The sequence below is a fragment of the Lathamus discolor genome, chromosome 3 (assembly GCF_037157495.1).
Source record: "Lathamus discolor isolate bLatDis1 chromosome 3, bLatDis1.hap1, whole genome shotgun sequence".
In the NCBI taxonomy this organism is placed as follows: domain Eukaryota; kingdom Metazoa; phylum Chordata; class Aves; order Psittaciformes; family Psittacidae; genus Lathamus; species Lathamus discolor.
The window spans coordinates 54,199,553-54,226,717 of NC_088886.1; the positions used below are offsets into that span (position 1 = coordinate 54,199,553).

At 38.6% G+C, this 27,165-nt stretch overlaps 1 protein-coding gene across 3 annotated transcripts in view; it reads right to left on the reverse strand.

The window, feature by feature from the left end:
• Positions 1-27,165, reverse strand: part of NR5A2 (nuclear receptor subfamily 5 group A member 2) — a 96,018-nt gene that overhangs the window by 57,681 nt on the left and 11,172 nt on the right. For all 3 annotated transcript variants that reach the window (XM_065675275.1, XM_065675274.1, XM_065675277.1), the window contains exons 3-5: positions 25,529-25,647; positions 24,059-24,200; positions 20,666-21,312 (exon numbers count right to left, since the gene is read on the reverse strand). In XM_065675275.1, the coding sequence (XP_065531347.1) occupies positions 20,666-21,312; positions 24,059-24,200; positions 25,529-25,647 (908 nt within the window). The remainder of the gene's footprint in view (positions 1-20,665; positions 21,313-24,058; positions 24,201-25,528; positions 25,648-27,165) is intronic.

Genomic DNA, 27,165 nt, shown 5'->3' on the forward strand with positions numbered 1-27,165 from the left:
AGAAAATATTATATAGAAAATTAGAACAGCAGCTGCAAACTTGGCTCTGAATCCTTCACAGGTATTGTGTTCTTTGCAATTCTATAATAGAAGCTTTTTAGGTTTTAAAAGGTTTTAGAATTCTGATACTCTATTTGTGTCTTTCCACTTATAAAGCAAGGAACTTAATACACAACCAATAGTACAGGCCTCAGAAGGACTTTGAGTCAGGAAAGCACTTTACATATTCCTTGAAGCATTTCTCCTGATCTCACTGATAGGAAGCAGGCGCTTATATATTTTCACTTAAATGAAGGAGATTCTTCTGAACAGGGTCAAGGGAAGTAAACTTATGGCATATATAGAACTACAATACCTTTTCCATAAATAACATCTTTTTTAAATTCAGTATTTCACACTCAACAAGTGCTAGAAGTAAATGCTGCCTCCCAATGGAAATGTGAAGTTTCTTTCCTGATAAAATAAACCATAAAATTTCTAGTCCCATTGTTTTATCAGATGTTTAGTTTTTAACTTACTTCTAGTAACAATTGAACAATTTTAATTCTGGATTTCACTATCAAATGTCTTGTTTTATGAACTTCGTATCATGGGCTCAAAATGCACTTTCTGGAGTAAGGGAGATATTTTTTCCGTTAACAGCAGCCACTTGAAAACTGGTTATGAGCATGAGAAAGCAAAAAGAGATTAGTGGCAGAGTTCAAATGAGGTCATGAAATTAATGATAAATACAATTTATCTTATAAATCTGCAATTTACCACATAGCTCCGCAACTCATATCTGCACTATCACTGTCACACATGCTATCAATGCACATGCTAGCTGCATCTGTCTGGTCACAGAATCTATGGCTGCATTAGGGATATCTGCTAGGGGCATCTAGTTAGATGGTTTTTAGGTATCCGAGTACAAATAAGTGGTACACAGTATTTATAATCAATGAATCATGTCACTAGGTTCTGTGTAACACAGGAATGGCTGCGGGGAAAGAAGCAAACTTCTTTCCAATTTCCACTGTAAGCAAGTGCTTACAGGCGGAGAACGTTCATTAAAACTTTCAGAACAAAAAGGTAATCTTCTGGGAAAGTTACAATAGATTGAAAATACATGTCTAGAATCGAAATGCCTCCTCAGCCTTGACAGGATAAATAATAAATGCTTTCTAGGTAACTACTGCAGCTCTTTTGATAAGATATATATTAATAAATTAAAAACATCTGTAGATTGACAAGTGTTTTGTGGGCTTATACTGGAAGGCCAATAGCTAATTATGAAAGCCTGACTTGACTAATCAATTATTCAGATGAACATTAGGTGCCTATTATATGTGTAAACATGGGAATTATATTTCCCCTAAGTAACTTTTTAAAATAACAAACCCCAAACATGCAAATTTGAACTAGAAAGAAATGGTACTATTATGCACTTATTGCACATGCAGAACTCCCACTGAATTATTCAGGAAACACTGTATCAGGAGCCTCGGTCTTCTGACTCCGAGCAACACAGCAATAGCAGCACATGCCATGTGGTATTTGTTATGCATGTAATATTGATTTAGCTCACTCTTGCCAGTCATGTTTCAAATTCATTTCATGTTTAGGAGTAAGGGAAAGGAGAAATATCCCTAGATTGATATTTGCAATATATTTTTACACCTGTTGAACACAAGATTATCTGATAAATTAATGAGAACATGGCTTTTGAGTGCAGGAAAAATAAGCCTTTGAAAAGGAGCACAAGTGAGGTAATGAAGAGGTAATTAACTATGTTTTGAAGAGGTTTGTATTTGCTTCATTCCCCAACTCCTGTATGTCAGGATTGGGAGAGTGCTAGTATTACAGAATGGATTCACTGGTATTTTGTTTAATTTGCGAGGTACAAAACGTAGTAAGGTAATGCATGATTGTCCTTCCCATTTAGCAGAGACCAGACTCTTAAACAGAATACAGCAACAGGGAAACCAGAAATAGATGTGACCAGACACCTGCTGACAAACAATGACGAATCCCACTGACACTGCAGTGACCCCCGGTTAGTCAAGATTTAATTAAGGAGCATAATTAAGTCAGTGGAACAGAACACTAATGAGTGGTGTTTTTTTATATGGGTAATTGCACATAAGAATACAAAGTAAGCTAGGCCCCTAAATATATCATTAAAATGAACTGTATAGCATGACAATCAGATCTTTAAGTTCTTTTTTTCTTTCTCTGCAATAATGCAGGTTGAAGCAACACAGCTTGTCAAGCATCTGTGCTCATGCTAACAGATGCTGTTGGCCCAATCCTGCATGTGTCTAAGCATGTTGGTAACATGACCTTGGTGGCACAATGCACATCAGAAAGCTAGGCGTGCACGGGTGTTCTGGGCTCTGTCTGTCATTCTGTTTGCACTTGTTTGTACCATACAGGGGTCACTGCAGCTCGTTTTCTAACAAATGACATTCTGTTGCTATTCTCTTACAAGTAATACATCCCCTAGGTTTCATTTATCAAGTGTGTTGATTACAAGGAAGACATATTTTACAGATTGTTTCTATGATTATCTGCACATTGAGCGCAATATAACTTTACAATCAGCCAAGACAGATTTCGTACAGTATGGGAATTTAATGCCTGGGCCAGTTTTCTGGAATTTATTTTGGGAATCTTTAAGCAGTTGGATGAAATAGCTGAAATGTTTTTGTCAACGTGCTATTTGCTTGTTTCAAACAGAAAAATGTTTTTAGTAGATTTACTAGACCAGCATGTTAAACTGCGGTCAAAAGCATGATCGTGAATAATGATGATAATGGTAGGGGAAACCAACTTTCCTGCGGTCTCTAAGATTTAGAGGAATGCCTGTGTACTTTTGGGCCAGCCCTCTGCCAGGATTACTCTATCTGCTCCCAGCTGGTAGCCTGGTTCATGACAGCCTTTTATCTGTTATCAAAGCAACAAGTGCAAAAGCAGATCCTCCTGCCTGCTAACACTCTGTTCAGTTCTCTCTGTAGAATTTCAGCTTCTAAATCTTTCCTTTTGGCAAGTCCTCAGATTTCCTTCCTACTGCTGCAGGAGACACTAGATATGTCTCTCAGGTCTTTAGCTCACTTGTCTAACTTAAACTCTGCAGGACATTAAAGGAAGAGTGAACAATTGAATTACAACAGGACATTTTCTACAGGAACTGACTGAAATGCAGAATAAGCCTGATCCTTCTCACACTAGAGTGCTGAGAGTTTAGCAGTTGAATTCAGTGACAGTAATGCCAGGTCCTAATTACTCAAATAACAAAGTATTGATATAACAGTTCAATTAAAAGTTCAGATTGAGACATGAGTTAGGATTAAATTGAATCCACTAAGTTACTAATCTATTTATATAACTACAAACTTTAACAAAAGCAAATCAAACAAACTACATTAAAACTTATGATATACATATTGTGCTTACTTGGCTTTTTTAGTTGCATAGGAAAAATAAAACAGGTAAAACTGGGAGTTACTTAAGTGTAATTAGTGTGAATTCTTTCAGGCAAAATCTATCCCCTGAAACTGAAGTTATTTGTTATTAAAATGAATCTAAATGGATATGCTTTATATAGTAAAAATATACATCCCACTTTCTTTAAATCATGCTCTCATAGAGTAATGTATCTTAGAAAAGCAATGCTGTAACAGTTACTACAAGTATATTTTTAAAATCAAGATAACAACTTAACAAGCTGTTAAGTAGGCTACATTAAACCACAATATATGTTAAGGGGTTTAACTGTTTTTTAAACAGACCTTCCCATGATTTATGACAGTTATACAGCGGCAGAAGATGCTGTGGGAATGCCAGTGTGGCAGTGAATCCAGGACTTGCTCCCTCTCTGGAGCAAGGCCTTTGCCACCAGGCTCCTCTGTGGGTGCCTTGATGCCTCCTCCAGCCGGGCACAGCACATGGAGCAGGGGCCAGATCCTGCCAAGGCTCTGCCCTGCCCGCAGTGCAATCCTGTTGCACTTGACAGAATCTAACTCTATACATTTGAGCCAGTTAGAGATTTTCTGATACACGCGAAAGCACGATTTGGCTCTAAGTTCTCTGGCACTTTGCTAAGATGTAGGCACTAGTGTCTCATTTTTATGGGGTGCTCGAGGTAAACTGTTCTAAGTAGGGCCCCAATAAACGTAATCTTTCTGGTTTTTTCCCACTAGCTGGGAAGCCTATCAGAACCAAAATACACTAACAGAAGAGAGGTCATAAAACTTATGCAAATTATTTCCGCATTTTTATCTCTCTGTGGGCATGTGCCAGTATAAAATATGGGATTAGGCGGACTGACTTCCGCCTGGGCTGCAGACACATGTATGCGTGATGGATCCCTGACATCTTCTTCTCCCCCATTTTCATCCCTGTGAGGCTGCCCCTGCCCAGCCGCGTATGAATGAACAGAAGCGCCTTTCATCCCCCACTTGCCTGGCGCTTCAAAAGGAACTACAAAAATAGCAGCAACAAAAATCCAGCCGCCTGCCAAAAGGCCCGCACACGTCCCATTCTCACAGGCATGCGAAAGGTTGGAGAGCTCAGCAAAATTTTTATGTACGGGAGCAGGCCCAAGGAAAACTCACACGCCATAACCAATTGTGGACAGAGGATCATCTATCAGCAGACAAATGCAGGAACTCCAGAATGTCTCTCCTCAAATGAAATAATATATCTTTGAAAGCCAATGCCCGTTTTAGGCCTGAGGCCCATATATCAAGCCTGAGAGGCTTGTGGATACGCTCCAGGGCCATTAACCTTCCACCTGTTTCCCCTTGTCCTTCAGGATGAGACCCTGCCCTTGATTTTACTCCCTTCCCCTGTTCATCTTCCGACAGAGTGTAAATGTAAAGCAGAGGGCCTGCGAAATAATTCAAAGGCAATGGACCAGGGACATGGTTACAAATCTCTGCCACTGGCACTGTGACTTATGCAGGCAGTTTGTCACACATGAGCCAGGTGACCTCTGTGACATAACAGAGAAAAATATCGCCCGAGATCAAAAGATGAGACTCAGAGCGCTCTAACTAACTCTAGTGTACACAGCCGTGCTACACAGGGTCCAAGGTTTTCCTCTCTTTCAAATACTGCTTGCTCCGCTTGCTAACGGGTGGGCAGTGCTCCTAATAATTTCAGTAATCTCTTTTTCTGTTGTCTCTTTGGAAATCTTTCCTGTAACCTGAATGTCAAAATTTGCCTCCTCCCGAAGCCTCCCTTTTTAAAAAAAAAAGCATTTAAATTGACAAGGAGAGACAGCAAAATGTCATTCAGCCGATAAAAACACAGAAAAAGCAGTATCATTGAAAATGATAGTCACTTCTGCAAATGTGTCTGTTTTAATCCACTAATTTTCAAAATACTAAGTAATACTAAAACTTTGTATGAGCACATGCTGTCTCTGGTACTGCAATGAGAAGTCTTCTAAGTCTAAAACATTTATTGGGATTCAACTGTCACGATGGTTAAAATGAGAGTTAGTATAAAAATGATGCAATGCAGCCAGATAACACACATCTGTACTGATTCATATTTTACAGAGAAATATACTACAGGACCAGAAGAACAGTTGTTTGAAACAAAGTCTAATCAAATAGATTTTTTTTTTCTTTGAATCTTAAATGCATTTTTCAAGATGTGTGCTACATAGGAAGTTTCCCAGCTGTTTTGTACATTCAGGACGTCTCTGCTGGGTGCAGACAAAAGAACAAGGCCTAATGCAGTGCTTTTCGTTCACTCCCCATAACCTAACGGTATGTCTGGTATGGACATGTAATTTTGTCTTTTTCATAAATTAAAAAAAACCCACAACTGTCACCGTATCCCTGGCATGATGATGAAATGAGAAATACAACTGTAGCTAGATCAGCCTAAATCCCATTCTAATCCTAAATCACTTTGGCACTTGCCAACACATAGTTGATGAAAAAATCAGTTTAACCAGGAGCGTATATAAAAATACACAAATACAGACACACATATACGAATTCAGCATATTGCTTACAAGCGTGCTAAACATTATTCCATTACCTATTTCATTCTGTCTTATCACATGCTGACGTTGAAAATTTTGTGGAGTTCAAGCTCTTATCCGAAATCATCTGACAGGTAGTATTTCACTATGGAAATATATCTAAATTCACGAAATCTAAAAGCATAAAAGAAATTGAACTATGGCTAGAATTTAATGCTAAATTATGCAGTGGTTATAAAGAAATGAACAACTGAAAACCATTTTGTGTTTTCCACTGACTAAAACCTTCCGTAAAGCAGATTTTAGTCAGTAGGATTAAATGACTGTTGTAGACGACTGCAACAGTAAACACAGTAAATGCAAAATTAGTATTGCAGAAAGATTGCTGTGAAGTGTTACTACATGCATTTGTAAATACAAGACAGTTGTTTGACTTTACAGTGCTAAAATCTTTTGCTTTTGCTCAGGCCATGTGATTACAATCACATTTTCCTCTTTTTAATATCTCTAAAGAAAGCCTGCCAGAGTTAGAACAGTCATCATCTATATGCGAGTTTTGTCACTGGTCATTGGAGTGAACTCCAATTCAAATCCCAGATGTTGTCATTTGTGAAAATACCTAGAGTGTTGCTTTTTCATGCAAAATATAGGTGATATATCCAAGTGTTCTCACAGTCAGATCTTTAGCTCTCTTTGACACTCTTATCTGTAACATTAATTTATATTTAGGTCTGATTTCATTTAGATTTTCTCTCTTTTTTTTTAATATATTCAGTGTATCCCTGAAAAAAAATAATATTTAATTTAAAGAGCACCTAGCCCAATCCATTGCCTTTTATAGTAAGTATGATCTAGTGCATTTTCTTTTGTAATATTAATGAAATTTGGAAATCAAGGCTAGGCATCATATGCTACTCTAATAGAGGATTTTGTTAATTTGAGTGTTTGATCAGTTCTGAATGCCCAAATGGCCTATTAGAATTTCTAATGCATAAAGGAACTACTTAAAATGTTATTCTATGTACAATAATACTATTATATGAATATAATAAATCATAATCTTTAAAAATGCACACTCAAATGCACATGAAATGATTTGTCCCATTTACTTTCCATGGTGCAATTTTTGCATAAATATCTACTGAGTATCAAATATTTTTTAAGATTAAAGATTACAGCACCCTAATTCTAAAGAATAGAATTTGACTCTGGTTGGTTTTCACATAGTGTCTTGTCTTGAGGAAAAAGCCTTAAATTAGTTGGTCGATATACTACACAGACACTACAAGTCCAGTTAATTGTATTTTTTAGATCTTACGCCTCCCTGATTCTGTCATTTAAAACAAAAGAAAATAAGGAGTATTTAACATTTAAAAATAAGAATAGTAATTTAGGGCATGAATAATTCCTTACATTCTTTTCCAGCTACAGACAATTTTCTGTTGGGAAAAGTGCCATGTAGTATCGACAGTGACAACAAATTTTATTGTCCGGTGAACATCTGTTTCCGACTCCCACACTGATATTGCAGGTTGGGTACTTCAGATTTAGTCTTCACAGGCTGCCCGACCACAGAGGAACTGGAAATTACTGGTACGTTCTACTTTTATTATTGGAACACAGGAAAACTTTATCATCATTCTGGGAAGGTCTGTGTCTTTAGAAATTTTGGAAAGAGGGTTATGTTAGCACAGAAAGCCACATGCCTTAGTTCTTATGAAGGAGAAAAGTAGCTCCTGTTTATTGTGTCTGGCAGTACATGCAGGTATGCAAGTCTGAGATGAAAATCTCAAAATGGAATAGTATTGCTGTTATTTCTGTTTCAACATGCAAGGTTTGATGGCGAGAGTTGAGGGGGGAGGTTTTTTTTGGATAAAACCAGCAGCACTGCTAAAAAGGACCAGATTCTCCCAGTCTTGCTGCTCAATATGTAGTATTGTGTCCCTATGCAAAGTCTGAAAACAGTTTCTGTAGGGCAGAGCAGGCTGAAGTTTAGTATATGTTGCAGCATATAGCCCTAGAATCAATCTCAAAGAAAGAAATGATCTTTCCTAACTCATATTTATTGCACCAAGTTACTATGATAGAAAACCATTGAGAAAGGTTGTGTTAACTAGCTAAAATTATTACTGTTAAAAATCCCAAAGACAATACTAAGCAATCTTTTAAAAACTGAGGGGAGTTTGTTAGAATGATCAATGTCAGTTTTCTCACCATTTGTTATTCAGCCAGGAGGAAAAGGTAAAATAATGCTTTGACAGGGACAGAGAAGAAATTAAGATACATACTTGATAGGCACCATGTGCCAGCTTGATAAAGCTCCAACTCCTGAAGTGTAAAAACACCAGTCATTGCTGGGATAACTACTGAAAACTATCCTCTCTTGCAGAGAAAGAGAGAGAAAAGCTCCACTGAAACTCCTATTAACACTAATTAGAGGTGCCAGCATGCAGCCAAATCAAAGGCAAAACATGTGGAGCTCCCACTGAAGTCAAACAGAGAAGGGTATGCCTTAAAAGAGAGGCATGCAAATTAAAAATAAATGCTGTTCAATGTTACCAAATGAGCTAGTCATATAAAAACTGACATTGAGGTCTAACCCTTCCTACTGGGAACACTCCCCTGAAAGTTCATTCAGAGTCAGGAGAGAGCACTGTCCTTCACCACACTTGCAGATTGAGAACCTATCTTGTGAGTAACAGGTCCAAAGCAAAGTAATTGCCATGTGTTTATGTCTGCTTAAAGCTGTTCTCATTATTATTGTTGTTCTTAATATGTTTGTGGTTTACTCACTGTATTTTTAAACAAGAACCATCGTTTTCCCAGTCCTGCATCAGAAAGACAATTTTTTGATGTTACCCCATATAGCCATTTTGGATTTTTCAAACTAAAAAGTCTGGGTAAAATCCTAGCAATATGGCCAATATTCAAAATACTGTTAGCAGATTCTAGGTCTCATCCTCAAATACAGAAAATTGGCTGATGTTGCTTTTCATGTGTGTAATATGTGCTACTCCAAACAGTACTCCAATAGTATTTGTTTGTGAGTAGCTTGCTTTCTACCTCATTCTCTTCTCTCCATATGTAGATAGAAGGAAGACCAGTGGTTGTGGTTACAAAAAGAAGCTGAAACTATTTTATATTGTGGTGACCTGGGTGTGAGCTACACATTAGTCTTGACTTCCACTTGCACACCAGGTGATTTGTACCACCACCTAAGTTAGTTCCATGCCTTCAGCAGACTGCCTACTACATTCCTACTGTCTCCCACAGTTCCTTGTAATCTCAGAGTCCTTATGCCCTACTACTGCATAGACAAACGGAAGTAGAACCAGAGACTTTGGGCAACTGTCACCTGTTATTGTCCCTACAGGTTTTTACTGTTTTCTGAAGGAAAAATAATAGTTTAGATTAACTGTCTTTGTGGTTCTATTGTGATTTTTACTGAGCTCCAGGAGCAGCAAGATGGAAAAGAGACTGCTGGCCTCTCCAACCCACTCACTCCAAACCTGTTTCTCAAAGATTTACACCTTTTCCCAAAAGGCTGCACAAGGAGTTTAAGGGGCTGTCACTGAAACATACCAACTGCTTTTGAACATTTTTGTGGGATAGGTCAGTGGAGTCACAAGTAACCATAGTTACTGCCTCCTATGTAGTGGCTGTGGTACTAACACAATTCCAAAGAAAGAGAAAGGAAAAGAAGAGATAATAAATAACAAAAAAAGCATTTAGAAATGCCACATAACAAATTAAACACTTGACATAGGCAGCTTTACAGAAGAGAACAGGAAACTGGCAGATCCTGTGAGTGAAACTGGGAATACAGTAATTCAAAATCTTGCACTTCTTATTTGGACAAAATTCTCATTGGCTTTAGTAAAGTTCTCTTCTGATAAGCAGTACAAGACTGGGCCTATAAACACAACCTGACTTACACTAAAAATTACTATATGCAAGACTGACTTGTTCAGCTATTTAGGAGAGTAAGTAGTTGTAGGCACACTTTTATTTCATTTTACAGGAAATTCTGGCCATAGCGTAGAGATGAGGATGGCTCCCAGACCTCTCTAAGTCTTTTCTGCCCCACCATAAAGAAAGATGAAGTAGATTAGGGGTGACTACATAGCCCTGTCCCTGCCTTCCCTGAAGTGCTGGATCAGCCCTCAGACTAATCATCTGGTGCACACGGGCTGCAGCAAGCTGCTTCTGGAGTGGTGAGGGATTATGAGTCAGCACCACCAAATGTGTTCGCTCATTACTCAGGACAAATTGCAAGATTGCAATAAGTATTCCCCAATAAATACCAAAAGGTATCCAGATGAAACAGACGGTCCTGACTGTAACACCAGAATAAAGATATGATTCTTCATAACATCCAGTGTCACACTTTAGCCAGGGTGATGTTTCCTGTATTCAGCAAACATGCCAGTAAAAGAATTTCCTTGGCACACAGACAACATGGAAATGTCCTTTTAAAAATCAGTTAATACCAACAGAACTCATGAGCTAGCTCGAACCATTTCCTATGCTATGGAAAGAACACTCAAATAAGGTTAACCAAGACATTTCACCCTCACAGCCTCCCCCCTCCCCATCTATTTCTGGATGTCTTCTTTTGTTCACCCTTTGCTAATTATAGTGGCCTTGCTTAGGTGATATTTATAGTCTTAAAAGAGTTGCCCGGCTTTTAGAACACTTTATTCATGTATATTTCCTGTGTTCATTGTTGCCTTAACTAATTTTTTTAAATCAAATTCACTTGATCCAAGATTTTATTTAGCAACAAATATCAAAGTAACTTTTCTTTCAACAAATGCAAGAGCTGTATTTAGATGTAAAAAGGATTTTTTCTATTTCTGAATTTCTGAAAACAGATTTATTTATTTTCCCTTTGCAAGTGATAGCTATGACAGATGATGCCAGAATTAGACAAAATGAAATTTCTTTTTTTCACCACAATTGATTATTTGATATCTTATTTTACTAATTTATAGTATCTTATTTTTTGTCTTTAATGATTGCTTTTAATGGCTGGGGTGTTTCCAAGACACAGTGTTAAGTATTTGTTTGCCCATTCTGCCTTGATGTTTACCTAACCACCTATAGCTGAACTTCTACAGTTACTGAACTGGAAAAAAAGACATTGAGGATGTCCATCTGAAATTATAACTTCACTTTCCTACTGGTACCATATTTTATCTCTCTCTTAGTTTTCCTTAATTCCTTCTTCTCTGACCTTTTATTTCTTCTGGAGTTACTCTACAAATGTGCCTGTAGTGATGCCAATAGCAGCAACTTTCAGTCCCTATTTCAAAACAGCGAAGACCATTTGGGGGGAAAATTTGGTGGATGTCTTTAGGCTCTACTGAAAGCTGTTGGATGTGGAGAAATGCTGAAGCAAAGCATGAGACTGACTAGCAGTTCACCTGTCAGCAGGAATGTTTTCTTCTTCCCTGGTAGCTGCCATCCACTCAGACATGCACAGGCTGAAGAAAGGATGCTGCACTCCTGCAGAGGACAAACCCAGGCAGCTCCAGCCCATTCAGTATGCTGGTGCCCGGATGCCTGTGTATGTGTCTCCATTTTACACATAGCAGTGTTGCCTCATGGGACCAGCAAAGGGCAGAGCAGCCCTTGGCAGCCTACTCCTAATGATGGCACAACCCCAATGCACACCTCACCCTGCCCTACAGGGGGTTTGAGTGCCATGCAGGTGCAGAAACACAGGTCACAGAGTGGCTCCTGAAGGGACAGAGTCCAGCAGTGTGCAGCACCTCAGTCTGCCTCCCCTACCCATTTTACACAGGGGTAAAAAAGAGTCAGTTTCAGGTCAGAGATGGAACATGTGGGAGAGGCAGAGCCGTGGCTCTTGAGTTAGCTGCTTTTTTAGGGTTTGCTCACAGTTATTTGCTGGTGTCCAGCACAGAGCCCAGCTCCTCTTCCTGACCCAGCAGGGCCCTGAGGGTGCCTGCCAGCCCTAACGGCCACACCTGGCCCTCACCCTCGGCGCCACTGAAGCTCCAGCCAAGGTCCCAGCTCTCTGTGCTGCATCACAGGTAAGGCTCCATCACCGGCTGTGCATGCCTTTGCCTTGTCCCCTCAAATGTCCCTTGGGCTCATGAGGGTGGTGGGGTGGGACAATGCTGCTGGTGTCCCTGAGGCCTGCCCCATGGTGGGGGCAGGCCCGTGCTCCTCAGATGGGCTGAGGCCATGGGGGCTTCAGCACCGGTCAGTTTCTGTGGCACGTGGAGATTCAAATCATGATGTTTCAAATCAGTTTTATAATGTGGTAAGAACCTGTTGTGATTTAGCCAGCCTTAGAGTTGAAATGGTTGCAAAATTTATAAGTAAGAGGTTTCTTATTTATAAATAAGTAAAAATCAAAAAATGTGTAAAGGCTGTCATAAAGACGTAGCGGTTACATTGCAGCTTGTTTTTAACTGCTCTTTCCAGGCAGGTGTGGAAAAGTGGGGAGGATTAAATACCTGTTGTATATGCCACTTTACTAAAAGATCTGTACTGCACTCATTTAGTAGCGTACCAGATACTGTACTTTTCCACTGTCTTCACATTTGCTGTAATGGAGGTCAAGCCAAATGTTTATCGTTCATTTGGATATTTCTTGAACTGCACTTAAATTTAAAGTAATTTTTTAAATAATATTTCATCTTGTACTAAAATACAATTTCTTGAAGTTGCTATTTTTTACATCTTGGTTTATACGGAGTAGGGCAAATAAGCAACTGAATTTTGTTTCCAGCACATGGAAGTTTGCTTTGCTTCCTTTTATAAGTAGTCTTATAACTTGAGATTATGAATTAGAAGCATGCTATATTTGATGCATGAAAAAACAAGCAAACAAAAACCCAAACCAAATCAAAGCCAAAACAGAACAAAAATGAAAACACAAAACTACGCCCAATTTTTTGGCTAGCATAAGATTAAATGCTTCCCTGGCAATAGATGGTTGTGCTATTTTAGAACTCTGAAAATCTGCCTGTTAGTGCATTCTGGCCAGCATTTGGAAGTAGAGGTACCAGATCGAAGTTTAAATGGAGTCTGCCTTTTGATTTTACTGCCTCTTTTTGAAACTCCATTTTATAATAATTTTAAATTTGGAAATGGAAAAGACTTGAGTCCTCTAGTATGTTCCTGTGCCTATATAGCTGTACAGCACGTCCAACATGTTCTGAGTGATCTTATAAATTACAGCAGAGTTTGAAATCTCTCAGCTTTATGCCTTTTCCCCAGTAATAGGTCTGGAATGTTGTGGAAACCATATTATTGGTGCCACTACAAGTGGAACACAATTCCTCACTCTCCAAGATCTTTGTTTAGTTCAGATGTTGTGCTTCCACATGGCTGCCCTATGGTTGGTTGTGTTTGTTGCTTTGTTGAGGTCTAAATATTCAGATTTCTTAATCTTTTTCATAGATAACACTTTCCTGCTTTTCTTGTAATTTGTCATCTTTTTTTTTTTGCCCTACTGCTGAGTGGATTATGTGAGCTATTGATTCCACAGTCCTGTATGTAGAAAGATCATCCCTTAATCTCAAGCAGTTTACCTCTACATATAAAAGTATGGAGAAACATCCTTTTATATTATAGGACTTTAGCAATGTCTGAGAGGAAGTCTCTGACTTCAGTATGGCTAGGATTTCATCCTTACTGTAGATGATCCTAAAGGCTACAGGTTAACAGAGGAACATCCATAAATCTGAACAGCCTTGATAGATTTATAGTGGTAAACTTTCACTGTAATGGCGAACCGTCCTGTACAACAGAAATATCATACAGATATTGTACACAAGTGCTGGATCTGCTGGAATGATACAGGTATCATAGAAAAAATCTGGATCTGAATGAAACACATTCTGTTCCTATAGTAAGATTTACTGCCTGGTTGTAAGAAATGTCAAATTTGCAGGGGGAAAGAAATGGCACTTTAGTGACAGAAACTTCCAAAAAATTGGGTTCTTTACAAGTAAAGATCTGTCATTCTCCAATAAATCAGTAAACAAAATCAGGAAATAGATCTACAATTTTCCAAGAGACTGGAATTCTTTAATTTTTAATGTGCAATGCTCTCTCCATCACTTAGAAAAAAGAGCAAATCCAAACAGCAGTTAAAAATAGTCTGGAAATACAACAGGTAATGTAAACATGGATGAGCATTCACTGTTCAGCTTCTTGGCCAGTGCAGCGGTAATTATTGATATTCACTTTGATATCACTTTGGACTAGGCACACCATGCAAGATCTAAAGAGTACGTCATGCCCTACAGCAATGTGATACATTCTTGGTCATGCAACCAAGTAAACTTTCTACTGTCACTGCTGACAATTGTCAAGTAACTGGAAACTTACACTTTGAAGGAAAAAATCAAACTGCGATGATAAACTTCTGTTTTGTGTAACAAATGTCTCCAAATCACAGATGAACATGCAAGTGCAGCTTTTCCCCCCACCAAAGCTGTAGTGTCTGCTTCAGGCCATGTAGCAGAAGTGGCTATAGCTATGTTATTCCTCGTGTCGATACTATAGCTGATTATATCTCTGCTTGTCACTAGCATTAGGGTGGGCTGTACAGCTTTTGGAATTATTACTTAATCAAATTTTCTCTAATAACAACTAACAAAACATTGCTATTTCACCATGGATACTCATGGGAACCTAGGTAAGCTTGCTACAGTGAACTGGCAAATGCAGATCCATTGAAGTGTAGAAGTGGCGGTCTCCACTACTAACTGTAGCATAATTCTTTGCCTCAGCATGATGCTCAACACTGGGTATGAGATGGAAAAATGACTAAATTCATATTGACTGAACTCAGTCTCCTGCTATCAGAGGAGATAGCGTCATCTGGCAGAGTGAAACTAAAGGATCCAGCTCTGACGTGAATAGGAACAGAAGAATGTCATCTTTCTTACCCCTAGAAAAAGTGCCAGAGGCTTAGCACTGAACAAACTGTTTAGAAAAGCTGCAAAATGACATGCCCTATGCTGAAATACAGCATTTAGTCACATCCTTTGCTCACAGGAGAACCAGAAGATTGGGAAATTAACTTCTAATAGAGTGTTCCCCTAGGTGACAGATATAATCTTCATTAAGCCCTGGTTTCTCTGCCGAGGCTTCTTTCTATAGCAATGATTTTACTGCTTGAAAATTAAACTAATGATTCTACAGCAAAGAATTATTTGGCTGTGTAGGAGAAATACTTTTCCTTTTCCCAAAAATTTTGAAAATGCTTGAAAAATATTTTTTTTCAGATCCAGATATGCTTAAACCAGACTAAAAATCAACAGGTACATGTGACAACATATTAAATAATCTGATTACCGATATTAAGGGAAGTCCTGGACCTCAGTTTCTTGCAGCTTCCCTGACTGAAAGAGCACTGCAGAAGTTTCGTTTCATTAGCTATGTTAGTTACATTTCCTGTCCTGATAAACCCATACTACAAAGTCCAAAAGCACTTCAAGTTATCAAATTGTCTTTGATGACTTAAGTTTAAGTAATATCAACATTTTGTCACCCTGAAGAACTTTTGAGGTGTTCCACTGCTGGTTTTTTTTCTCAAAGAATCCCCAAGTATTTATTTTCCTAGTCTGTGTTAAGTCAGTTTAATAATTGGATTTCTGTACTGTAAGTCTTTATATGCATTTCTTGATACTTAATTACATACAGACTGTAATTTGAAATTAAAGCTGTATTGAGTATTATATTACTGTATATATCTAAGTACATTTTACAGAAAAAAGTTAAGAGATTCCAGGAATTCTGTTAATTCTACTCACACTAAGTTTGCATTGCTTTGATAAATAATTTGAAACTCTGCTATTATAGTTGTGGTTATGGGGAATATGTACCACAAAACTAAGCCTCTGTTAGCTTATTAGCTGCCAAAATATCTGTATTACCAAGTACAGTAGATGTTCTATAGATAGGGTCCTTCTGAGATACCTGGTAGGGCCATTGTTTCTTTGAAGACTGCATTTGCAGCTAATGTAAGCATGGACAAATTTATACTTGTAATAAAAACTGCCCCAGAGCTGGTACTGTCTGACATCAATGAATGGCCTAAATTTGCAAACACAGTGAATAGTTCTAGGGTGAGCTTCTTTAACATGAAATACACCAGCTTTTCCTGCAATAATTCACTGAATGGGTTTGTGCTCACATAGTACTTTGACCTATGACATCCTCACTAAAATAGCCAAGTAAGTCAAGGTAGTATTCTGTGAGTCACAAGTCCTTTAGTGCCTTTTCTGTAACTATCAACATTTAGTTAATTTTCTGATCCTCAGCCAGAAAAGAGTATTCTGAGAACTGTTCTACTGTGCAGGTTCTGTTTTCTTCCTGCCCCAAGCAGAGACTGCTGTCTTTTTTGGATTCAGGAACACTTAGTTTTGGAAGTAGTTATTGAATTTTCCCTGATCAGGCTCATAAGGAAACACCAGTCCAGTGGAACCGTCTGCATCCTTGCTTGGGACCAGGTAACCTTTGAACCCAAGAAACTCCTGCAATATTTTCTTTTTAGCTTTGTACAAAGACCTTTCACCTGTCTAAGACAGCTCACTACAAATCTAGCATCCCCAGGGCATTCCTGAGTTTTCTTAGCTGAGGATAAGATGGATATATCTTACTTTTATATTTACTGAGCTTTCAGCAACTCCAGAATAGCAAACAAAGGCCTTCTTTACTATTACTATTAGTGTCATCATGAGTCTATTGGGAGATCATCTCTGTATTCTTACTTTGTGTATAAAGAATTCTACAGAAACATTTCTCATTATGAATAAGCAAGTAATACGTGATGTCAAATCCCAGAATTTATGACAATTACTAATTACAAAGTATTCTGACTTCACAAGACAGATAGGTATGTTTGAGATTTTTAGCAGTTGTTAAATTCAAAGTTATTCAAATTCAGGGGGCTGCAATTGACTGCTTTGGATCTTACTCTGATGTTATATTAATCCTGACTAGGTTGCTACATTCATATTTCCATTAATTTCTGATATCCAATAGGAAGATGGAAGGATCTGCTCCTTAGCAAGGATGAGCATTAGACTTAGATTACATGCTTAAATTCATACACAGGTCAAATTCTGTAAAATGCAGTTCATGTTGCAGGCAGTTATGCCCAGTCAATATTTTTACCTTTTACATGCTTACACATATAACACATTCCAAAAGAGTCATTGATAATGTGTAGAGCAACAAGTGAAAAGATTGTGATAAGCATAAGCTGATAAAAGCTTCATAAAATAAAGTTTCAAACCATGTTTGCTATTACTTGACACCTCTTTGAAAAAAAAATCAGGTTTTCAGCCAAATGAAATAGAGAAAATATAAAAACTGGTGGGGTTTTTTTTATTAGCTGTAAGGTACACATGTCCTAAGCCACTGATGGACTGGATATCATGCCCTCCTCCTTTTCAGTCCCTCCTGAATTCTGCTAATTAGAAATCTCTAGGTGTAGCAGAAAGGAAAAGGTTTGCTTTTTTCATATGAATTAAAGAGATAAATGCGTAAGACTGGATTTGAAACGCAAAAAGCAAAGCATTGCAGGGATGATGTTTAGTAACTCACAGATGAATGTGCAAGATATCACTTTTCATGACAAAATCAATATGACTTTCATACAAGACACATAATTCTTTAGTGTTTAATCATTTGAGTAATTTAAAATTTTAGTCCCAGAGATCTGCTAATGCACCTGTCTTATCTGAAAGATGTATCAAGATTCAGTTAAGTTTAGTCAAGTAGGAATAATAGGAAAATATCTTCCCAAGCAAATACAGGCTTCTTAGCTGTGTATCAGCACGGAACAAAGTTAGCTGTTCTGAAAATCTAGTTGCATCTTTATTATAATGACTTCTTCCCTTTCTTCTGCATTTAAAATCTGTTGTATCTTTAGGTGTTTGTTTTTTTTTCCCTCTGCCACAGGTATTCATGTTCTGTGGAGCAACCTGAAATAGCTGCTTTTGCTACCTTGACTGGAAGGAGCTGAAACCATGGATGGACAGAAGAGAGCTGTGTTCAGGAAAGGTTTGGAAACCCTTTATTTAATTCTGATCCTCTCAGCTGCAAAGAGATGGTGTTACCTAGTGCTGTTAAAAGAGTAGAGTCTGAGCTAAACGTGTTTTGAGCACCTCACTTTTTTGAATTTGAGAAGTGTAAAGTTCTTAACTGTGTAATCTGGTCCCTAAATTTTAGATGTGGATGGATTTCCAAGTGTCTTATTACTGTTCTGGAATATTGTGCAGTTTAGCTGATATTGTCCAATTAAGCAGAAATAATAATAATCTGGATACGCCAGAAGGCATGAAACTGTCTGAACTCCTAAGTTTCTAAGATGTAAAGGGTACAAATACTATGTTGAAAACAATGCCTTCCAAAAATACATGAAAGTGAGTCTGCTAGCCAAAGGCTATATGTAGTGAATTTCTAGAATATATATATATCCAGAAGTCTCTATGTACATGGTAGTGTACAGGGATGCTGGGGAGGGACTCTTCATCAGGGACTGTAGTGACAAGGGGTAATGGGTTAAAACTTAAGCAGGGGAAGTTTAGATTGGGTATAAGGAGGAAATTCTTTCCTGTTAGGGTGGTGAGGCACTGGAATGGGTTGCCCAGGAAGGTTGTGAGTGCTCCATCCCTGGCGGTGTCCAAGGTCAGGTTGGAGGAAGCCTTGGGTGGGACGGTTTAGTGTGAGGTGTCCATGCCCATGGCTGGGGGGTTGGAACTAGATGATCTTGAGGTCCTTTCCAACCCTAACTATTCTATGATTCTATGATATATATACATCCAGAGCCAGGAGAAATTGGTCAGCATTTTCCTTAAATAAATTTCTGCAGGTTTTTGTGTCCATACTAGTAAACATATGTTGGTTGAAGAATATTATCCAGGCTGAGGTTGGAGGTGACGACCACCTCTGAAACTATTCCCAGTATAGGATGCTTATAAAATCTGCCATAGAACCATAAATACTAAATGTTGCTTGAATATCTGTTACTATATTAACTTTAATCAGAAATAGCATTTGAAGGCAGGTAATTTCAAAATTCTTACACTTAAGAGCATCTTGGTTTGCAAGTCTCAGTGATTTTTAACATGGTTACTCTCGACTAAAGTACTCACCAATGTATGGGTAGAAAAATCTGTTCCCTGATATTTAGAGCATAGCCTATTGGTAATTTTAATTTTTAAGTTATTTAAAATGAGTAGCATGACTTATAGCTTGATATAAAATTGTAAACAACTTAGCAAAGGTGTGACATTCTTTTCCTCTCTCCAATCCATTTACCCCACCCCTGAGTAAGCTTCTCCCTTCTTTGTATTTGTATAGACTGAGTGTTTAATGGTTCCTATGGTCATTCTCATGAAAAACTAGAGAGAAATTTTGAGTTTTGTGTGCAATACATACTCTTGTAATCAGGGGTTATTTCATGTGTCTGTATCATTACGGTTATGACAGAAATACTGTTTTGGCAAGCATCCTGATTGCAGCTTTTTAATGGGATCTCCCTTCTGTGCTCATGATTCATGTAGATTCAATTCTCAGTGAACTTCTACAGTAACTGTTGTATTAGGATACTGTATTATTTTCCCTTAGCTTGACAATAGTCAGCAAGAAATTATGGGTTGTCACAAAACTTTACAGATTTCAGCAGCAAAGAGTCATGGCAAGAACATCTGTGTAAGACACAGATTTGGTAACTAGCAATATAATAGGGAAATTCAGATGTGATATGAGCTCATCTTGAGGGGGTTTTGAGACAGAAGATATTTTATTAATTCCCAAGCTAATTTCTGTATCAAGAGAGTGGTTAAAAGTGGCAGTTTATTTCTTACTGTCCGATCCCAAATTTCTAGCTTAAAATTTCAGACCTGACCACAACATACAACAAAATTGCCTTAAGAAAAAAAATCTGAAAAATGCAAATGGGAGGATTTCTGGCCACCAGAGCCCTGTGCATAGGTGTTTGCTGGGTGCTTCAACAAGATTAAGAGCCTAAAGGTCATTGTAGCCAGCCTAGACTAAAGGAATCCCCCATATATCAATGGTGATGAAAACCAAAAGGAGTCTTTACGGTTTCTTCTTCCTCCTTGCTTTCTATTCTGTGTATACCCTTCTTAGTATTCAGCATTCACAGTTAACTAGACACACAAGAATGCACAAAATAGTATCTTGTTGAGAAAGTAAATATTTCAAATATGGATTTGTCTAATGAGTATATAGAGATGGACAGAAATGGCTTTCCCTCCTATGGTAAATGAAGTAATGAAATAATTACATAAATGAATGTGGAACGATGGAACAGGCATGCTTACAACTCTGAATTCAAACCAGACAGTGAGCAGTACTGACAGGGGAGGAATAAAATTTATACAAGGCTCTGTGGAGGTTAATAACAGTTGTGATAAATAGTAAAGCACAGAAGAGCTGAACTGAAACTTGAATCTCTCTGCTACAGCTAATTACAGGCTCAGGTGGAAGACAGCTACAAGTTTCTTTTCATAATAGTCTGCCTACTTCAAGTGATGTAGATTAACAATGAGACGGGGCAGATGGAAGAAAAGATAAACCATGCTTTTTTACTTGAAGTACAATATTGTAACAAATGGTAATCTTTTTCTTGATTGAATGACAATAGAATGTAAGATTGTTACCTACCTTAAGTTCTCTAAAAAAGATGCTACTCCTAGCCCACTCAACAATGGAGAAGAGGGTTTGGTCAGCCATTTTGCACATAAGCCCAAATGTGTTGAGCTTCTCATGTTTGCTTCTGTTAGCTTGCTCTTGCTGAAGATATGCCATGATCTTAGCTTGGACTTGCGGCTCATCTGGCTCACATTTCAGGAGTTCCAATATCAGATGTGGAATACTTGCTGGTGAGCTTGTTTGATAACTATCCATGTATGAGTAGCCCATTATTGACTCTGGTGAACTAGTGTAAGGGTCAGGGTACTCGGACTTGATAGCACGGCTTGGAAAATGGCCATAGGTTTGGTAACCTTGCAAACTACCATGGGGTGGCATTGTCATACTAATTGGAGAGGTTACAAAGGGACTTCGGTCATAGTCTGTAGGAGGCAAGGCAGTATGGTTCAGAGGTAGGCCCTTGGAAGCAGAATGGATGTTCTGGATTGCAGAGGATATTGTCAGGTCAGTCGGCATTGCTTGAATCACCTGAGTCATGGCTTCCAGTTTAAGTCCATTTGCTCGAATAAGAGCTTTCTTCTGCTGCTTCAGTGCCCTGTCTCTCTTGTACATTGGTCCAAACTTGTTTCGACCGCCACGCATTCGGTCAGCTCGTACAGCTGTCAGGGGAGAGGAGAAAGTAATTCACAATTAAATCTTGGAATCAACATTCTTTAATGAAACATACATTAGGACAGAGGGGAAATGTAAAAAAATGTAGCTCGTCTTTTTTTAAAATATTTTTTTCCTCAAATTCAAAGTTGCACTTTTATTCCTAAAGAAAAAGGTTTATTTTTACTTAACAAATGCCACTCTTTTTCTGGTAATTTAAATATCACATGCATAAATTACTAAAATAAAAGGACTTCTCTTTACATTGATTAGGACACAGGGACAAACACAATGCTTGGCTACAGGAATTTCACACCTGCTATGGGATCATGTGGAGATCTCAGTGTATATTTGGGTTTATGTCAAGCTACTATGTCATTAAGAAACAAGGGCTGATGTCCAGAATTTGTCTGAGACGTATCCAGTGGACCACATTGTCTCATAATAATCATTCCATTACTGCCTTCCACCGCAGCAAAACATCTGAAATGTAAATTGTGATATGTTCAGTAGTCACAAAGGGGAACACATTTTTCTTTGCAAAAAGGAAATACTTCCTTTTGATGATTCTGTTCAGGTTGGTATAAAACTTAGAGATTTCTAGTTAGGTAAACAGTTCTGTAGAAATGTTTAGCTGCAGTTGGAATTGCAGAGAAAGCTGTCAGCTTGCTGCCTTCCACACAGAAGATGGAAATGAAATAAACTATTGACATTGTTCTGGCTTGTAATATCTCTGGAATTAGAAATAATTAAAACAAATCCACCTCAACAGCTGCCTTGGGAGTCATACTGGTGGTCTGTGTCACAGCAGTGTCTGTCACCATGGTGTATATACAATGGACTAGCAAGGAGCTCTCGCCAAGCCCACCTTGCCCAATGGCAATTAGATTGAAAGAGGAACCTTTGACAGCCTGGTGACATGTTGAGACTGCTGAGATTGCTGGAGGTTAAGTTCTTGAGCTTTTTATCTTAGGGATTAGTAGAACATTAAAAATTTATTATGAATGCTAGATACGCATAATACTGTACATTATCATAAGGACTTTAACGTTTAATGATTTTTCTGGTCCATGGTAATTTATGAACTAGACTTTAAGGCTATATATATCACTATCAGGGAAATACACATATAAATGTCACAAGTATTTACAATTATGGAAGCACATGTTCTTCCAATTTTCTAAACAAAGGAAAAGAACTTCTATGGATGTGTTGATAAGGAAGCTAAAGTACATTTTCTAGAGTATCTTTAAAACTACAAGCACTTTGCTTAAATTTGTAGTAAAAACACTGCTGCTAATATTGCTGTTGAATGTTGATTTTGAGCAAAATGCAGGAAATTCATTAAATCACCATCCTAGTAAATGCACTTAACTTTAAACAATATTCCTCCAGGTATTCTATAATTAAAATTTGTGAGCCAAATTGGAGTAGTAAATGCTTTAGCATAACTCCTATAGAAATTAAGGTGAATTGCGTATAATAACAGAAGGCAAAATTTGGTCCTATATCATTGCCAGCAGTTGAGAGGAGTTAAGTAGGACTAGGTAAATGTATTTTATCCTTATTCTGAGTATCAACAATAAGAAAAGGATTTCAAATGTCTTGTTATACTATTTGAATGTGGAAGGACATGGAGTGATTCAGGATGTGTAGTGTAGTGTAGTGTGTCCATGCTAGCTCAGTTCTGCGGGCGAATAGAATAGTATTGAATCCATCAAAATGCAGAAGGCTGATTTTTCTGTTCATCTTCAGTTTTATCAACAGCTTTCCTTTGCCACACTCAGGCGATTGGGTCTTATCCTTTATAGTTGCCTTAGCGGTTTATGGTTTCCCTCCTTGGCCTGATTTTTCCTGGTTAAGCGTCTAGGGTGAATGCCATTTCAGTACAATTGTAAGGCTAAGGAATTTAGGAGCTTGTCTTTGGTCAAGCAGAAACGTTATTTGCTGAGACATCTGAGTTTTAATATTTTAGATACCAAAGTTAGAATGAACTCTGTGTGATTCTCAGATTTGAGTTGATAATTTTGTTTCAGTTATCTCAAAGGGTATTGTACACTTTTCATTGTTCTCTGTACATGAGAAAGTGAAATGAAATCAAAAAGCATACTTCAAAATGCCTTATTCTCTTTCATTTGTAATAGCATCTCAGGTGTAGCATCACAAAAATATAGGACACAACTTCAGAGATTATTTGGTTCCTTAATCTCAAAGGCAAGTTGGTGTGAGGAAAACCCTTCATTTTCTCTCTTTTTTTTTTTTTTCCTTATTGTCAGCAGAATACACACATATATGTACACATATAAATATATATATATATATATACATAAACCTAGATAAAAGATAAATAAAATCAGATCACTCTCCATAGCGATGACTTTTTTTTTTCCTAATCTGGACACTTCTTGCATACTTTATGTTTAAACTAAATTAAATCAATTTAAAAAGATGCAAAGCTATTGTATCTAGATCAATTCATTCACCAACTCTAAAACCATAAAATATTAAATTACATAAATTTATGAAAAAATGGATTACGGTTTTGACTACTTGTTGGTGATTTACTCTTTAGTCATTAGTTTTTAATAAAGAAACAATTTCACTGAGCAATTTCACCTTTTGCTATCTTTTTAAACCCATGATAAATACATACCATTTATTAAACAAAATAGCACGTAATAACATACATAATCCTATAATTTTAAAAAATAATCTATAGCATAGTTGAAAGTACAGAAAGACTGTAGCTCTTACCTTCCAATTTCATTCCGACACTTAGACATTTTTGAAATCGACAGTAAGGGCATCGTTTTCTCTGTGTTTTGTCAATCTGGCAATTCTGGTTTTCTATACACGTGTACCTTTTGTTATTCTGGACTGTTCGCTTAAAGAATCCCTGTGTGACAGACAGAAAAGTTAGCCTGTTTGACTTGGATAGTGTGGTTCGTCATTTAATTTCATGGAAATCATTGTAACTTATTTTTCATACACCACTCAAGCACTTACAAAGTTACATAGTTTATTTTAACTTACAGTGAGATATACCCAGGAGAAAAACACTAAACAATATTGGAGATTATCTCGTGTCTGTGCTTTGTTCTATAGACTGGTGTCAAAGCTTTATTAGACTGGCTATAGACTCCTGTGCCCCTAACAGCTGTAGCAGAAACAGTGAGGTTGACCAGTGCCTTTTGTATTCTTTAATCATTACAAAATGATTAAAGTCTTTTCTGTAAAGGAGTTTTACATTAAATAAGTAGGGACACTGTTGCAAAGATAACAGAAATACAGAGTATGACTGGCTACTGTACACCCCAGTGGTGCACACTAGAGGCATAATAAGTGCTTGTTGTTCATTTCTCATTGATTATTTTTTAGTGCAAATAAAATGTGCAAAGTTAAGTTTTTCATGCAGCTAGATATTTTTAAATGCATTATTTTGGTGAAGGAGTTTCCTTTACAGCACATTACTTCAACAACCATAAAGAACTTTGAAAATATTTTACATTACAAATTTGACCTGCCATAAATTATAAGTACTTAAACGCTTTAGAATAATAGAAACATGCAGATATTTATCTTCCAATATGATAAGTTGCATTTAAGAATATTTAATTCTCAAAATTAATGAACAATCTAAACCAAATCATTAGCTACTTGACTTTTGTGTGTCAAGTGAGCTCTGACAGTTACAGGTTGTATGAAAAAAAAGTGCATGGTCATTATAGCCACAGAACTGGCCTTTGTAACACTGAAGGACGAAAAAATGTTAAGAAATCTGCATTAGATTTGTCAAAGCTATAGGAGAAGGATAGTTTGCGTACTTTACCCTCCAGGAACAGAAATGCTCTGAATGTATATAAATCACCTAAAATCCGTATTTGGGACAGGTAGGAATGAAAGTTGTTGTAGAACTACACTCCACAACAGCAAAATGCTGAAAAGCAATGACAAAACTACAGTGCATAACAGTCCAAGTTGTTTCTATTTGTGCAGATGAGGTTTCTTCAAGATCTTTCTAAGTCCTAAAGCTTTTTCATGGTTAATTTTTTTGTATGATTGTAACAAAAAAAGTATCAAAAGAACCCAAATTATTGCACATCTGGTTTAACATCAATTTTTTCTGCTTATACTTGAAAGTTAGGTTGCTGGGTTTTGTTTTTTTTTTGGGGGGGGGGTAGGGGGTGCTGTACTTGTGTTCATATGAAGTAATCAGTACAGAACCTTGCAGCTTTCACAGGTGAGAAGTCCATAATGGTACCCAGACACTTTATCTCCACAGACCGGACACAGTTCCTCAAGGTCTTCATCATAAGAGTAATTCACCATTTTAAACTGAGACACTGGGGAAAGGAGAAATAGCACATTGAATTAGAATCTACATTAATAGCTCAAATATTCTGCAACTGTTCTCACACAGAGAAAGCACTGCAGACTGGAGGGAAAAAAGGGTTTTATTTTTAAAAAACATAGCTTGCACTGAGACATGCAACTTTTCATCAACGGCAAATCTGCATCATACTTAACAAGTGGAACAAAACCCCTCAGCTCTTCAATTTTATGTTCTAAATATTTATATTTACTGAGTGCTCTTAACCTATTCCGTACTTCATGGAATCGCAAAATAAATTAACTCATTTAAATCCGAAAATGATCGGGGGAAGCTTGAAAAAAGCAGAACGAAAAGATTGTCACTTGTGTATTTAAAGTAACTCAGTTTGTTTCCTTTAAAATTTTCTTTCAACATCAGCCTGCAAATATTTACTTAGCCTAAACTTGTATCTTACAGACCCAGCACTTTTGCGCCGCGTTAAATGCAAGTTACTTACTTGCAAAACCCCGTTAAAGCAGCGCCCTCCGCGCCCCCAAACTCGTCTGGGGGTGACAACCTCCCCTCGGAGGCAGTTCTCCCTCCCGCTACCGGGCCGGTGGTGAGCACTCCGTGGCCGGAGCCCCCGGGGTTTGCAGCCGCCGCTCCCTCGGCTGCGAGAGAGACGCTTTTCGGCTCTCCGCGGGTCAGCAGAGACGTGGCTGGCCGGGGTCACCGGCCGCGGGGGATGCAGTCGGGGCTGCCCAGCCGGCGTCCCCCGGTACCAGGGGAGGGCGGAACCTGCGCGCCAGGGGCGCCTGAAGTTTCTGCCGCCCGGGGAAGGGAGGAGCCGGGCTTCAGGGGGAGCGGGGAGGTAAAATAAGCTGAATGAAGGTACAGAGCGCGGTCACTTGAGCCGGGTTCACCCACAAAGAGCCCAGTCAGGCACTCTGGTTACTTCCCAAAAGAAACCACGCCGCTCACCGCGGGGCCGGTTTTCTACCCGTTCCCTGCTGTTAAACCTCCGATCTGCTCGTCAAGCCCAGAGGCACGGAGGGCTCCTGGCCAAGGCCAGAAGCGCCGGGCATCTCAGCGGCACCGCTTAGGATGTCGCCTCTTTGCCGATAACCTCGCGGCTGCCGCCGTTCGGGAGCACAGGGGCGTTCAGAGTCCTCCCAAAGCCCCCGGATCGGCCGCCACTCCGTAAGGGTAAGGGGGCTGCGCCCGGCGATCGGGACAGCTGCCGGAGGAAGCGGGGAACATTGATCCACCAGCACGCAGCCGGGAAAACGTTTCCAGAACGACCTCGGGGCGGACGGGGATCGGGGATCACCGCTTGCCAGCGGCGTGGGGCGGATTCGGGGCTACCGCACGCGGAGTAGGAGGGCCTAGCCCTCCCCTCTGCTCGCATCCGCGGCTCCAGGGCCCAGCCCTGGGACAAAGTTCCCCCCTCCTCGCAGGAAAAGCCAAGTGGGAAAGCAGGGGTTTTCCGTGCGCCGTGCCCTGGTACGGAGCCTCCTCCACTGCGAGCAAAGGGGTGGGCGGGACGCCC